Below are 14,030 nucleotides of genomic sequence, written 5' to 3'. Positions count from 1 at the left end.
ACCCTATTTTCCAACCGCCCTGAATTTGCTTTCTTGGAGTGAGAGCAGAAAGAGAGCCAGGCTTGGTGGGAGATAGCCTTAGATATGCAATTTTGGGGAACTAGGATTTCATTTCTATTGTACAGTGGTGCCCATTCCTTGACCGTAGGACTTCCACATCTCTGCAACACAAATATTCACCAATAAGAATGGCTTCAGTTACACATCACCAAATCCCATGTCTGCATGATGCTCACCCTACAGCTGAATGGACAACTGAGGCCAGCAGGGTCAAGGAGGCAACTGGGGACATCTTGGGAAGAGCAGAATGGTTCTGTTTCATCCAGCACTCTCTGGAGAATTTCTTTTGCTTTTATGAGCAAAGGCACAAAACTGTTTTAAGGGGATGTTTTATTTTAAACGTGTTTTTGCTACAAATTGCAAGGTTTTACCTTATTTTCATCTTCTTGAAATCAAAAAGTTTGCATTTGCTCTTGCATCTCCCACCCCCTTTCCACTTCCATTTATGCTGTTTGAAAGTCACTCTTTCATCTAAAAGAAAAGATTGTGGATCTTTTTAGTCCCATAACATTTTTCACCACTTCTCAACCCTCCGCAGACCCCTCGCGATGGGATGTGTAGCACAATGCAGGAGCCCAGCAGTGTGTTCATCTCTGCGGGCGGCGTGTTGGAATGTGATCAGAGCCCAGCATGGGAACTCAACATTTTCTATTCTTAGCTCTTTCTCCCCATGTTTCTCTACTTATCACCTTTATGTGTGGGAACAGGAAGCTGTTCCCACCTGTATAAGGCTGTCTTATACCTTCTAGACCTATAGGAACACCCAACAGCATCTGATGGTACTAATGTTTTTGAGGTTCCTTGGGCTTGGTGATCTTAGTGGTCTCTCTCAGCCTTAATGATTTCACCAGGCTGTAATTCTCCTGTTCTTCATACAAGAGGAGGGGTAAGGCTGTCTGGAATGAAGGCTTTGGATTTGGAATGATCAAATTCCTTCACCCCCCAAAAAACTTTGGTGCATTCTTGGGTTATCAGCCTTTATTAGAAGGTAGCAACACTGCTCTGCCTTGTGCTTGTGACCAATACAACAAAGTGGGAGGGTGCAGAGGTCCCAGAAAACCTTGAAGGAAGAGAGATGGTGCAAAAATAAGGCACATCTCTACTTTCCTCTTGGCTCCAGCCAGCCCATGCCATGTCCTGCTGGGACAGGGTCAGGATGCTTGGCTCTCAATGGCAGGGGGCTTATAGCCTGGGCTCTCTAATTTATCATAGAATCATAGTTAGAGTTGGAAGGGACCCTCATGGCCATCTGGCCCAACACCCTTGCAGTGAATAGGGTCACCTGCAGCTCAATCAGGTGCTCAAAGCCCCTCCAGCCTGACCTTGGATGTCTGCAGGGATAAGGAACCTCTCTGGGCAGCCTGTGCCAGTGTCTAGTTCAGAGGGATTCACACTGCCAGGCCCTTCTACATGGAGAAGGATGTTTTCCCTCCACATAATGACCAGAGAACAGTAGGTAGTGTGGTATAGTAGTCTACGTAGTCTACGACCCAAATGCACCCACAGAACTCAGTCACCAGCTGACACGTACATCAGCTCCTGTTTTGTGCTTTTTAAGCCAATCCCAGAGTGTGACAAGGATGGGATGACACAGGGCAAGCAGTTTTTCTAAGGCTCTAACCCACACACACCAACCTGAACCACCAGTGCCGTCGGCGCTGCTGGTCTTAATGCACAGTGAGATATGGCAGCTTGTTTGCACGGCTGTTAACCAGCCTCTCCCATCCCCTTCTTGTCACTGCCCAGTGCCTGCCACAGCCAATCTGCATCCTAATCTCCATCAATTAACGAGAAACACTTTCACCCGCTCACCCTCCATCACCTCCCATCCAGGCACCCACCCCGAAGCCTTGGATAAAGAGAGAAGAGCCCCCTAGCCTTGGCCCTCTCCCCCTTTACTTCCCACTAACTCAGCGCAACCAATTAGGCATCTGACACCCGTACTGGCTGACAAATTGTTTCTGTCATCTGCTTTCTGTCTTTCATTAAACGCGAGGCGGAGGGGGGAATCGGGAAGGGAAAGGGGGAGGCTGGGAGATGTGATCTCCCATGCTTAGCGAGGCCAGATACATTAATTACAAAACGGCCATTTGCAGCATGAAAATGCATTAATTAAATTTATGCAATCATTATCTTTAAATAGTCATATCTTTAAAATAATCAGCCCTTCCTGAGTCTTCCCTCTCCTCCGCTAAGTATCTCTAATCCCTTTTCCACCATTTATCTCTGGATCAGCAGCGCCTTGTGTGCTTTTAAACTTCTGCATGCAGGAGATGCCTTGAAAACTCTGCTCGAGCACTATGAGGTGTGATCCCCCCCATCTCCCCTGCTTGGCCGTGCAGCAAAGGGCACAGCTCAGCAATTTTGCCATTCTCTTGTTCTTTCCAACAAGGTATTCTCATAAGAGCCAGCTCAATCAGGAGTTGTGGGGTTGGGATACGAAGTGCCTTGGTTTGGTGCAGTGAACTGTGCCGTGGTTTACATGTGATCCTTCAGTTAATGTGTGACTATTCTCTTTTGGTTGAGGTTTAGTATCCATGAGGTATTGACCCTTCCCATTGGTGTAGACATAGTTTGGCCAGCAGTCCAACGGTGTAACTTTACTGTTTGGGTTTCAGCTCTTTGCACTGGCTAATCATACAAACTAATTGAGTTTTGTGCAGGCACTGAGTGCAGAAATGCCAAAGCAATGGGGGAAGGGGTAATCCCAACCCCTGCTTAAGTAAGCACCTCTCACACTGTGGGGAAACTCCGGACCAAAAAGCTTTGAAAGAGCTGGAGGACTCCAAGAGGGATATTTATCTCAACTCAAATCCTTGAGGGTTTTCTTATCGCTTCTGGTTAAAGATTTTGTTCTGCTCTTTGTGCATCTGCATCGTTTCTAATAAATCCTACATGGCATTTTTTTTTTCTTTTCCTCTATCTGCAATGCCTGGTGGGCTGATGTCCAATTAGACAGCAGCCCATGTGGTGCTGTTTGCATCCAAACCTCACGTTGTGTTCGTCGAGTTAGTAGTTCAGGATTAAGGCCAGGTAGAAGTTAGGGAGGATTTCTCTGCAATGAGCTCAGGAACAGAAGCACAAGGGAGTCCCTTTGACACCCCAAACCCTCCAAAAAAGGGGTGTTAGGAAGCCATAAGTTATTTGGATCCAGCCTGTAGGTGATCAACTTAATGTAAAGGTGATTATAAATAATGATTGCAAAGGGCTCCATTTTTCCTGGGCCATCCCTGAAGATGGACATTTATAGAGAGAAAGGAGAAGGTTTACTATGGAAACAAACAGGGTAGAGGTTGTTGAGATAGAATGCCTTGGTAGAAAGGGTAATTAAGGCACCGTTCTTAGCAAGATGCTTGCTTTATCATCTTGTTTTTTCCTCCTATTTATTTGCAATGACACTTCCAGCGGACCCCAAGGCCTGCATGGACATAACCCCATTGCCCAGAGCTCAGCTCCTACAAGGGTTCTGAGCCTCACGTTTGGCCAAAGCAAGGAGCTGCCTGCCTTTAGAAATACCACACTGCTCCCTAGCAGCAGAGAGAAGCCTAAGGGGAGAGCACACAAGTAGAAGGCATTTCCTTGGATTCAGCTGTCATTGAGAATTCATTGCTGCAGTCCTGGACAGGATCGGGGTCTGGGTTGCTCACTCATTGGAGTGAGCTGAAAAGAGAAACTGAGGGAGAGCTGGGGGAGCAAACAAACAAGCAGAAGAGGAGCTGGGAGCAGGAAACAATTCTGATTGTTCCTTTCTCCCATTCTTCTGCCAGCTCAAGTTATTAAGTGTTCTACGTGAGCCTGGCTAGCACTGCACTTGCTGAACTTATCAGGGTTATTTCATCTCCCCATGACCTCTCCGTATTTACGATGGGAACCCTGGAGGCATTGGCTTTGCTTAACTGGTGTATCTTACACTGCAGTTAAGCTGGACCTTAACTGATTACAGCCCTCGATTGATCAGAGAAAGAGGGAGGGGAAGAGAAAGAGGAGTCCTAGAACAGATACGAAGGACTATCAGTGCACCAAGCAGCTTCGCCCGAGGCTGGGATATGCCACTCGGGGGATTCTTTGTAGTGCAGCTCCTTTCACATTTATAGAGGCTCCCCTCCACTCTCCAAAAAGAGAGAGAAAAGCAGGCGAGGGGGAGGCATGGAGCGAGCTCAAAGGATCTCAGGAAATCTTGTTTCGAAGCAGTAAGGCAGCACCCGCACTCCATTACCAGTGTCCGCGGGGGGTTGTGATAGTGAGCGAGCACAGACTGGCTTAGCAAAGGGGAAATAAATATATAAAAGGAGGGAGAGAAGTGGGAGGGGAGGAGGGGAAAAGGGGACCTTTCTGTGGATTTGGGGCTGTCTTTGTTAGTCCCTGCTGGTGTGGGGATGCTGAAGGGTGTTCAGGGAGAAATGGCTGAAGGTTTGTCGGGTGTTCCTTGGTTTTTGGTGTATATTCTTGGTGTATATTCTTGCCATCATCATATCTCAGCCTACCCGGAACTGGATGAATAGGTGCTGAGTAAAAAAACGCAAGGGATCACCAGCCCAACCCATTTCCAAAGCCAAACCTAACCTGAGTCCCTTTAAAGGCTTGGAAATGTTTAGGAATTCCTGTTTTCTATGGCTGTGCCTTTCTGCTCTGCCATCTTCAATGACTTTGTGAGTTCTAAAATGGCACGAGCAAGATACGTCTTCCTGCAATTAATGGCCAGAGAACCTCCATATCCCAACAAAGCAATTTCCCTATGGAGGATCTAGTCCCCAGTGTACTCACTTGGCCTTCATGTAGCTGGTCATCAGGATAAGGTCTGCACAGCATCAGGATAAGGTCTGCACAGGTAGCATCAGGTGAATAAAGATGTCAGTGTTTAGTAAAGAGCAAAAGGCCATTTTCAGAGGGAGATGCTCAGAAGTGCACAAAAATCAGCCCTTTCAGCAGTTTCAACACAGTAAGGCATGATTGACTTGAGTCTCGCCCAATTATGGGAGGGGTTAGTCTTGCTTTTGTTCATTAATGAAGCTGATGTCCATAGAATTGGGATTCCCCTATACCTCAAACAGCTTGCACCATCACAGGAGGTCTGTTTGTTTCCTCTGGTTATCCAGACTGTTAGAAGCTTTAGCATCTGCTTCCATGTAGGTGACAACAGAGTTTGGCTCCCAGACACCAAGAGCAGTGGCTTGTGTCTCTGGATCAAGCAGTTTTTGATGTAATTCCCATTCAGAAATGCCTCCCCTCTTCCCTCCAAATTATACTTCTGCTACAAATTTCCTCATACCCATTACTGGATGTATAACCCTGTGGTGCTTCTGGTTTCCTTACAGTATTCCCACTGCAAGAAGAGCTCATTCCTCTTACCCAGACCATCCAGCCTTAAGCAGTTTCTCTTACCGTTAGAGCTAAGACCTTCCCATTCTTTTCTGTAGCTTAGAAACTTTTCTGTAGACCTTCTTCATAATTTGTACATCTCTACAGAAGCAGGGTGCCCAAAACAAGATGCAGTGCTCCAGGTGGAACCTCACCATAGCCTTGAACAATCAGGTAATAACTTCCCATCGCCTTTTTTTTCCCCTAATCCTCCCCTTGTGCAGCCTGCGTTGGCCTGCTTTGCTGCAGCTCACCATTGCATCCCCGGCTCCATCTCACCACCAGCATCTCCCCAAGCCCTCTCCATCCTCATCAGTCAAGTGAACAGGGTCGTCTTAGGACATGATGCTCATCTCCATTTCACCCGCTGTGTCTTAGACTATGCCGAAACATCCTTCAGGTGTTTTAAGTCACTGAAAGGCATTGATGATATTTCTGGTTTTACTGTTCGCTGGCAACCATTGCTGATCGCTTTGAAGGGATCCGGCACGCTCTGTCCCATGCTTAGCAGGAGGGATCCAGGAGCATCGTCTTCTGTTCTGGCTCTGCTTCTGACTCACGTGGTGTGGCCTTGGGAAAGTCTCAAGTTTCACTTGTCCCCAAATGCTTTCCACTGGAGTGGAAGAGGTTATGAAAATGGAACATCACTGCCCTGGAGCAATCCTTTGCCATTAGTGGTGAATGGTTTTGGGGGGGGTATTGCCTTTTTGTCTGCATCCATTCAAAGTAAATACACTGGTAGCGTTGGTTAGCAAACACTGGCACTACTCTTCACTCACTTTGTAGGAAACACGAGTCAGAGCTCTTTCAATCAATAGCATAACAATTAATTCCTGCAGCAAAATAAATGCTCCATTTAAATTAAGAGCTAAACTCCCATTTATCTCACTGGGTCAGCCTTTCGCTTTTCAAGTGCTATTTAAAAGACATTAGTGTGGTGGTGATGAGTTCATGGTTGGACTGGATGATCTTAGTGGTCTTTCCAACCATCATGATCCTATGGCCAACCTTCAATCCCTGGACTCTAAAATCTCCTAGGAATTGCCATTAGACTGAACAGATCAGGTTTTTTTCTTAGGTGCAAATAGTATGTAGTTTCTTGGCTTGAATGCACATGTGGAGGGAACGCTTACTGGATTGGTTTGGCATTTTGAGGTACAGCTCAGCTGGATCCAGTGGTTTAGAAAATATTCGAAATTAATTACTTGGCTTTGTGAGTGCAGTGTTAGTGATTGCTACATAAGTCATTTTAGGCCTACCTAAGGGCATATTTGCATATATTTATCCTCCTTTCAAGTGTAGATCTTTGGGGAGCTATTTATCTCCTCCCAACTCTTTCTTCAACTCTCAGCAGTCCTACGGTCACCTCTTCGTTTTGTTCCCAGTTAATGTATGTATAGAATAATCAACTCTCCCTCTTCCCATGAAGTGAGAATGAATCCACAGAGATCAAACAGCATCGATGTGAGGAAAGGTTGCCTTCTGCAAGAGGGAAGGTAAAGATTAGCTGAAAAAGCTGCCAGGGAAAGGTGGGAATGTTAAAGCTGGGTCCCTACCAAGTAGCTCAGAACAGCATTGGAGGACAGAGCATAACCTGCCCAAAGCAGGAGATGCGAATGTTGGAGACCAACCCAATGGTGGAGACCTCATAGGGGAACTCACAGCAGACCAGCTGTCTGCTCCTTGTAGGCAGGAAAGCCAAGAGACCCATAGCCTTGCCCAGCATGACTATCAGATATTCAGATATTCATTTCCCACTGACTGGTGTAAACGTTGACACCACAGAGCCTACAAACAAACGCATTCTTCGCAGCAGAAGTTCGTAGTGCTTTTGTCTGATTAGTATTCAATATTCAATCGTGCTTCCAGCCTTTCCCAAAGTTGAGGTTTTATACCCATTCCTAGGAAAACAGCACCGCAGCTTCAGAAATACCCCTCACTGCCATGAGCCTCTGCTTTTCAGTCTGCTCTCCTTTGGGACCATCTGGCAGCTCCTTTGGAGTTAACACCCTTCAGCTAGTTGCAGATGATTACGTCTTCCTTTTATTCACAACTTAGCCAGACTCAGCAGTTTCTAAATGCAGCATTATTTCTAAGGCAGCCTCTGATTTTGGATGCTTTACGCTTTGTCATATCGGATACCCAAAAACAGAGACAAGCAGCACTGGAAGCCACTCTGGGAAATAGTGTTTGTAGGCTCTCACTTCCCCATCATTGTGGGATTTTGGGATGTGATCTCTTCCAAACATCTCTGCGTCCTCCCTGTTGTCTTGGGCTATTTACACACTGCATATGGTGGGCATCCACTCTGTGGTGTTTCAAGGTCTGATGTCACCAATGGACTGCTCTAGTTTATCCCATATCCTGACCAGGTCTACAGGGCGAGGGTTGGTCATCAAACTTCCCCAGTATCCCTTCCCTGACATGCGTGTGCTCTTCTCCATCTGAGCAGTATCCTGTCCCTATCATTGTTTGCCCCTTGAGTCCCTCCCGCCCCCATAACACACATAACCACCCCCCCAGCCTCCAACCCTAAAATCGGAAGGCCTGATTGCACAGATTGAAGGCCCTAATTGCGCTTCCCTTCCCAAAGCCGCATTCGTTTATCATAAAGGGTGCACATTTCCCCTGCTACAGTTTCCACGGCCAGAGGCCCTGAGGGCCAGCTCAGAAATGGAGGGAATTAATTACATTTTTTTAACTCCCCTTCTTTTAAAGTATGGGAGAGAGTGATGAAACGTCCCGGGGGGGGGGTTGGGGAACAGGGGGAGATGAGGGTGGGGAGGGCAGCAGCAGCAGGAGGCTGGCTCTTTCATCCAGGAGGGTCTTTGTGTGGTAACCTTGGGCTCCCCAACACACCAAGGCCCCCTACCACTTTTTCCCTATGACAAATGACCTCTGGAAAGGGTAGGAGCGAGGCTGAAGGCTCCTAGTACCAGGGCTGTTATTGACTTAGCCTAAAGTGCAAGCCCATGCAATGCCTGTGACTGATTTGGGACAGCAGCAGAGGTAAAGGAGATGGGGAAGGGGAGAGAGTCAAGCCAACGAGAGGGAGGGGAAAGGGAAGGCTGTCAGTCATTGTGATGGACAGGGAGCAGATTTCCCTCCAGATAAAACCTTACAGATGTGAAGTGGGTATTGATTTTTAGTTAGTGATGATAATGCACCAAGAAGTAATAAATTATAAGAAAGCAAGGTCAGAAAGAAAAGGGGAGAAGGACGTGGCATTCTTGAGGAAGGGATTTCTCCAGATGCACCCGCACCTTCCTTAGTTCAAAAGTTGCCTGGAAAATGAGTTTATCCAGCTGAAACAAGAAGTCAGATAGTGCTGGCCAAGGGTTATCCATGCTGGGGGGCTGCAGAGAAGAGATGGAGCACAAAACTCTGCGTCGCTCTTGTTAGTCCCAACACCTTCATGTCTTGGGGTTGATTGGATGCAAATAGGATCCTGGTGGGGCCCAGTCCCAAACTGTTCACAGCATGCCTGGACAAGGCAAAAAGACAGATGTTCCCATGGTCGGCAGGGCTGTTCACCATCCTGATGTAATATTGGCATCCTTATGTCTTGTTATGCATTTCCAGAGGGGAATTTTGTCTTTCTTTTTTAGAAGGGGGTCTCAGGATGGGAGGAATGGTCCTTCAGAAGTGTCACTCTCTCTGTAGGTGGAGGATTAGCATAGACCAGAAACATCATGGCATGGCTCAGGTTAGCTGAGTCCCAGCTTAAGTGACTCACCTGAACCCTTCAGTGTTGGCAGCAGAGCCAGGATTAGAAATCAGCCCTGATTCTGCCTGATTAAAGCCAATTACTCCCTTTAGTAGGATTTCTGCGAGTGCCTTCTCCCATCTCCCAGCTCCCGTGAGTGTGAAGAGTGTGAATCTGGGTTTCATTTACCAACACAGCTTTACATCCCGCTTTCTTTTTAAGAGGGCCTTAGCGGAAGTGTTAATATGACTTCTACTTGCTTTAAGACCCTTTTATTTTTCCTGAGTAATATAAAGCAGCTGACTCTTTTAGGGGGAGATGGCCAGGAGGGAAAGCACCAGCAAACCCTCCGATCTCTGAGTAGTTCCAGTTGCACGTTGTTTTCTAGCACGATTTCTTCCTGCACCTGCAGAGGTTTGCAGTGCATGCAGCAAATCTGTAGCTCTGCAACATGGAAAGGGAGCAGCAAAACAGCCCTGATTGGTGCTGCCTGAGCCGGAGCTTGAGAAATATAGCACAGAATTCATATATCTGTATGCAGGGAGGATGTTTATTGTTTTAAACATCAGATTCGGTTCACAGATGAAAGGCAGTAGTGTCCTGTGGCTGCTGGAGATGTGAGCATCCCAGATGCCCATTGGGGCAGGCTGTGACACCTCCAGCCCTGATGCTTGGAGGGATATCTGCAGGGACTGAGGGGCAGAGGAGGGCGATTTGTGGCTGAACCAGATCAAAGTTCGTGACCCAGCTTTAGTGGAAGGTTACAAACAACTTTACAGCTGGAAAACCAACGCTGGGGCAGCACCGCCACTGTTTCCCCATTGCCTAAGCATTGAGGCAGAGAGGTTTGCATTACATCCACCCTCACAGCTCTGCTCTCATATTAACCCACTCTGTCTTGCATATTTAAATGCAATTTCCTCTCTTCATCCCCCTGCTGTCATGGGGCAGGGGATTCTACGGGCAAGTGGCTGCATCTAAAAAACTTCATCTCAAGGCTTCATTGAGGTGATGTGCCTGGAGGGCTGGAGGGGATTTAGGCTCCGATGGACAAAACAGCTCCATTGCTTTTTAGCTTGTGTGGACCAGCAGCAAACCTAAGCTCGGTGCAGGCAGGAAAACTCAAAGGAGGGCAGGGTAAGTGAGCTCTGTGCTGCTCGTCCGAAGCTCGCTCCTCCATCTCTGCCCCAGTGCTCATGGTTAGACTGATTTTCCAGGCTTTTTAACTCCCCCTCCACAGGGGCCCAGCCAGCCCTGCTCCCAAATTCCCCCCCCCAGACATATCTGGGAAGGATCTCATGCCGGCAGAGTCAGGAGGTGGGATCCCATCAAGGCAAAGCGGCTTTGCGGGGCTCCGGAGCCCTTCCGGGGGGAGGAGAAGCTTTAGAAAGCAAAGGGCAGTGCATCCCCTAAGCCCCAGTCCAGCAGGAAGGTGAGGGAGGAGGGGACAGAGATGAGGAGGTAGGGGACCCGGCTCTCTATACAACAACTCTTGTGTCCTTCCAGAGAATGGATGCTTCGCACAATAGCTCACCAGGCCTCTGGCGGGGGATAAAGGGCTCATTTTACCACTTGCCAGGCTCCAAATATTTCCAATTTGCCACTTTAATTGATGTCAATAAGGTTATGCTAAAGTCGGAGATTTTCAGCCATCCCAGCGCTGCCACGGCCCCCCGAGGTGACGGGCTGTCCCCTCACCTCCCCCAGCACAAATTCAGTCCCGCCGGTCCTGCAAACTCCTCACACCCTTAACCAGGCACCCAGGGGTCACTTTGCTGATTGCAGGAGGCAATTGCATTAAGGCAGTATATCAGGATGGAGGCCTGTAGGCGCTGTCTTGCCCCACGCTCACCCACAGGAACAAATCTGGCATTTTGGTGGGGAAAAAGAAAAAAAGAACCAACCCCAACAAAACCAACAAAAACAGCGTAAATTCATCTGTTTCAGGTCTCGGAGCAGGAAGATAGCTTGTGTGCAAATTCAATTACCTTCTAAAACCAAGCGCTATGCTGCAATCTGACCTGTCATCTTTGAACTCGTGGACATTTCAGGGTGAAGAGAACTTTGACATTTCTGTCCCTAAAGCAGAATCTGCATCAAAACCAGAACGGTTGGGGACCTCCATTAACCCACCTCCATGCAGACTTCCAATGGCAGTAGCTGCTGTCAGAGTCCCTTTAGGAAACTGTGGGTCTTGACTTGTGCATCCCTCATGCTTTCCTTGGTTTATTCCCTTCTCTGGTGTTCAGTGACGTTGTTGGCAGGGCAGAAAAATGCATCTGAAGGCTGAGTGTGCATGGAAGGAACCTCTCCATTATCCCTTAGGAAGGTCTTTCAAATAAACTTTATGGGTGTCCGACATTTTGGCTTGCCTGGGCTGCATTGTGTGAAGACGAATGGGTTTGGGTAGCATATATAACACATATAATATAGTTAAGGTATATAAGTAACAAAACATTTTTATGCAGATATATATTTTTATTAAAACATTAGAAAAGAGGGCAACAAAAACATAAAACCAGCGGGTTGGATGTGTATGAAGGACATGGTTTAGTGGGCATGGGTGATGGGGCAATGGTTGGACATGGTGATCTTTGTGGTCTTTTCCAACCTAGATGATTCAATGATCATATAATAAAGCGTTAGAAACAGGAGAGCCAAAAGTGAGGTCTGTTCTTACCAGGTGGAAGCAGCTTTCATACTCCATCCTGGTAGACTATTTCTCTCCTACCCCTGCTGACACATTGCCTCCCATGTTTCCCCAGGTGATGAGTATCCTGAGCAACCCCAGTGGGGTTCCTCCGCAGCCCCAGGCTGACTTCTCCATCTCTCCTCTTCACGGTGGTCTGGACACCACCAATTCCATCTCTGCCAGCTGCAGCCAGCGGAGTGACTCCATCAAGTCTGTGGACAGCCTCCCGACCTCGCAGTCCTACTGTCCTCCCACCTACAGCACCACCAGCTACAGCGTGGACCCAGTGGCTGGCTACCAATATGGGCAGTATGGACAAAGTAAGTGCTGGGTGGCCCCTGCACTGGGAACAGGGGAGGAGAAGGAAGGATCTAAGAATGTATGGGTGTTGTCATAGAAGAGGTTGGGATGGAATTGGAAAGAAGTCCGTCCACGTAGAGAGAAAAATGGAACCTGATAGATGGAGATTGCTCCATATAGAGATTGCTCCCATCATCTATGCAGTCCAATTCAAAAGTCCCAAATAAAATATTTTAGGTAAAACATTTCTGATAGAAAATATAAAGAACTCAGAATCATAGAATGGCTTGGATTGGCAGGGACCTGAAAGATCACCCAGTTCCAACCCTTCGTTTCCTCCTCTCCAGTTTTTACTTCTTCAAAAGCCCAACTGCTCAGCCAAGGGGATTTTAATACCATCCCTTAGTGATGCACAACTATGTATGTTGCTCCTTCCCCTGCCCTGTGTAGGGTAAGGGATGGTTCCATGCTCAGCTTCCCCTACAAAAGCCATAAGTCTGCCAACCAACCAGGCTGCGATCCTACTATAGCCAAAGCAAGGCTGGAATTGCAATCCTCAACCCGCAGCTCAGACCTGGAAGGCACTGCGACCCAGGGAAGGTCTGTTTCTCCTCCAGAAACCCTGCCAAAGGGCTCACCTGCTGGTGTTAAACTAATAATGAGTGTGGTGTTGTGAGAGGGTGATCTGCAGAGGGTTAAAGGTGCATCCTCTTCCTCCGGGAGCGCTCCTGCTTGCCCATAGCTTGTCCTCAGTGACCTTTCCTTCCATTTGGCTGTGGCTTTTTATTCCCCTCTCCGTCACAGCCCTTTAATGTCTTTAACTTCTCCAGCTAAATGAGAACCGGCTGTGGCGGCAGACGGGATCAATAGCAGCTTCCCCCCACCCCTCCTTTTTTTGTTTTTCGGGAGTTTGATCTGTGACCCCTTGACCTTCCCCTCGCTTCTGGATGTGAGGCTGGACACACGTGCTATTGATAAAAATCTTAAACAAATTCCAATACCATGTATTTCCAATAAAGATTCCCTTAGGCAAGACGTTAGTCACACCCATGTGTGTAAAAAATAAAGCTACGTTTTTGAAGAGAGAGTGACCAGCAAAGGAGAGGGAAAGAGAAAGAAGGGTTTGTCTTGGCTTGCTGCAGGAATTTTCACTTGGGCCTCTCCTTGAAGAGCTGCCCACCCAACCCTATCTATGCTGTTTTATTGCCTTTCCTGATTCCTCTCCCTCTTTTCTGTTGGATGTCCATTCAGTTTGGGAGCAACAGGGCTCTTTTTGGAGCAGGAATGTTTTCCCATTCAAGCTTGCCAAAAGCAAGTCTTGCATGGTTGGTAGAGTTACTCAAGATATATCCAGCTGTGGCCACTTGAAGGTGAGATCCCCATCAAGCAGCAAACTCTCCATATCTGCACATACATGTGTGGACATTCGGATGCCCAGCTAAATAGAGGCGATACATAAATCTTCACTATAAGCTTTTCTGTTAATGAGCTCCATTTATAATGATCTCTATGTGAAGAAACCATTTTGTTGGTAATTAGAACTGCCGAGCAAGGTCTTGCATGGTTATGACCTTGATATAACAGCATTTTTTTTTCTTGTCGTTCTCGGTGCATTTTATATTCAGCAGATCTTAGTGATCTTGGTGAACGTTTCCAACCTTAATGATTCTGTGATTCCCTTCACCCAGAGCACAGCTGCCAAACACACACAAGTGCTTCACAAAGCTGTTATTTCACAAGGCTGTGATCACCTGAAATATCAGGGGAACAAGTTGGTAAGGTTTGGACACAAGCCATAGAGCAGGGTCTTCCCCAGTCTTTGACCCTATGAAGTTGGAGGCACCATCACTCAACTTGCAGAGCCCAGTGCTCAAGACAAACTGCCCCTACTGGGATTCCTTCCAGTCCAGGATG

At 47.4% G+C, this 14,030-nt stretch overlaps 1 protein-coding gene across 8 annotated transcripts in view; it reads left to right on the top strand.

The window, feature by feature from the left end:
• Positions 1-14,030, top strand: part of PAX7 (paired box 7) — an 87,970-nt gene that overhangs the window by 69,547 nt on the left and 4,393 nt on the right. For 4 of the 8 annotated variants that reach the window (XM_072354528.1, XM_072354526.1, XM_072354527.1 and 1 more), the window contains exons 10-11: positions 5,527-5,592; positions 11,890-12,136. In XM_072354528.1, the coding sequence (XP_072210629.1) occupies positions 5,527-5,592; positions 11,890-12,136 (313 nt within the window). The remainder of the gene's footprint in view (positions 1-5,526; positions 5,593-11,889; positions 12,137-14,030) is intronic. The other 4 variants (XM_072354532.1, XM_072354533.1, XM_072354531.1 and 1 more) reach the window with 1 other exon arrangement.

The sequence above is a fragment of the Excalfactoria chinensis genome, chromosome 20 (assembly GCF_039878825.1).
Source record: "Excalfactoria chinensis isolate bCotChi1 chromosome 20, bCotChi1.hap2, whole genome shotgun sequence".
NCBI lineage: Eukaryota > Metazoa > Chordata > Aves > Galliformes > Phasianidae > Excalfactoria > Excalfactoria chinensis.
This window is presented reverse-complemented; position numbering and strand designations above follow the sequence as displayed.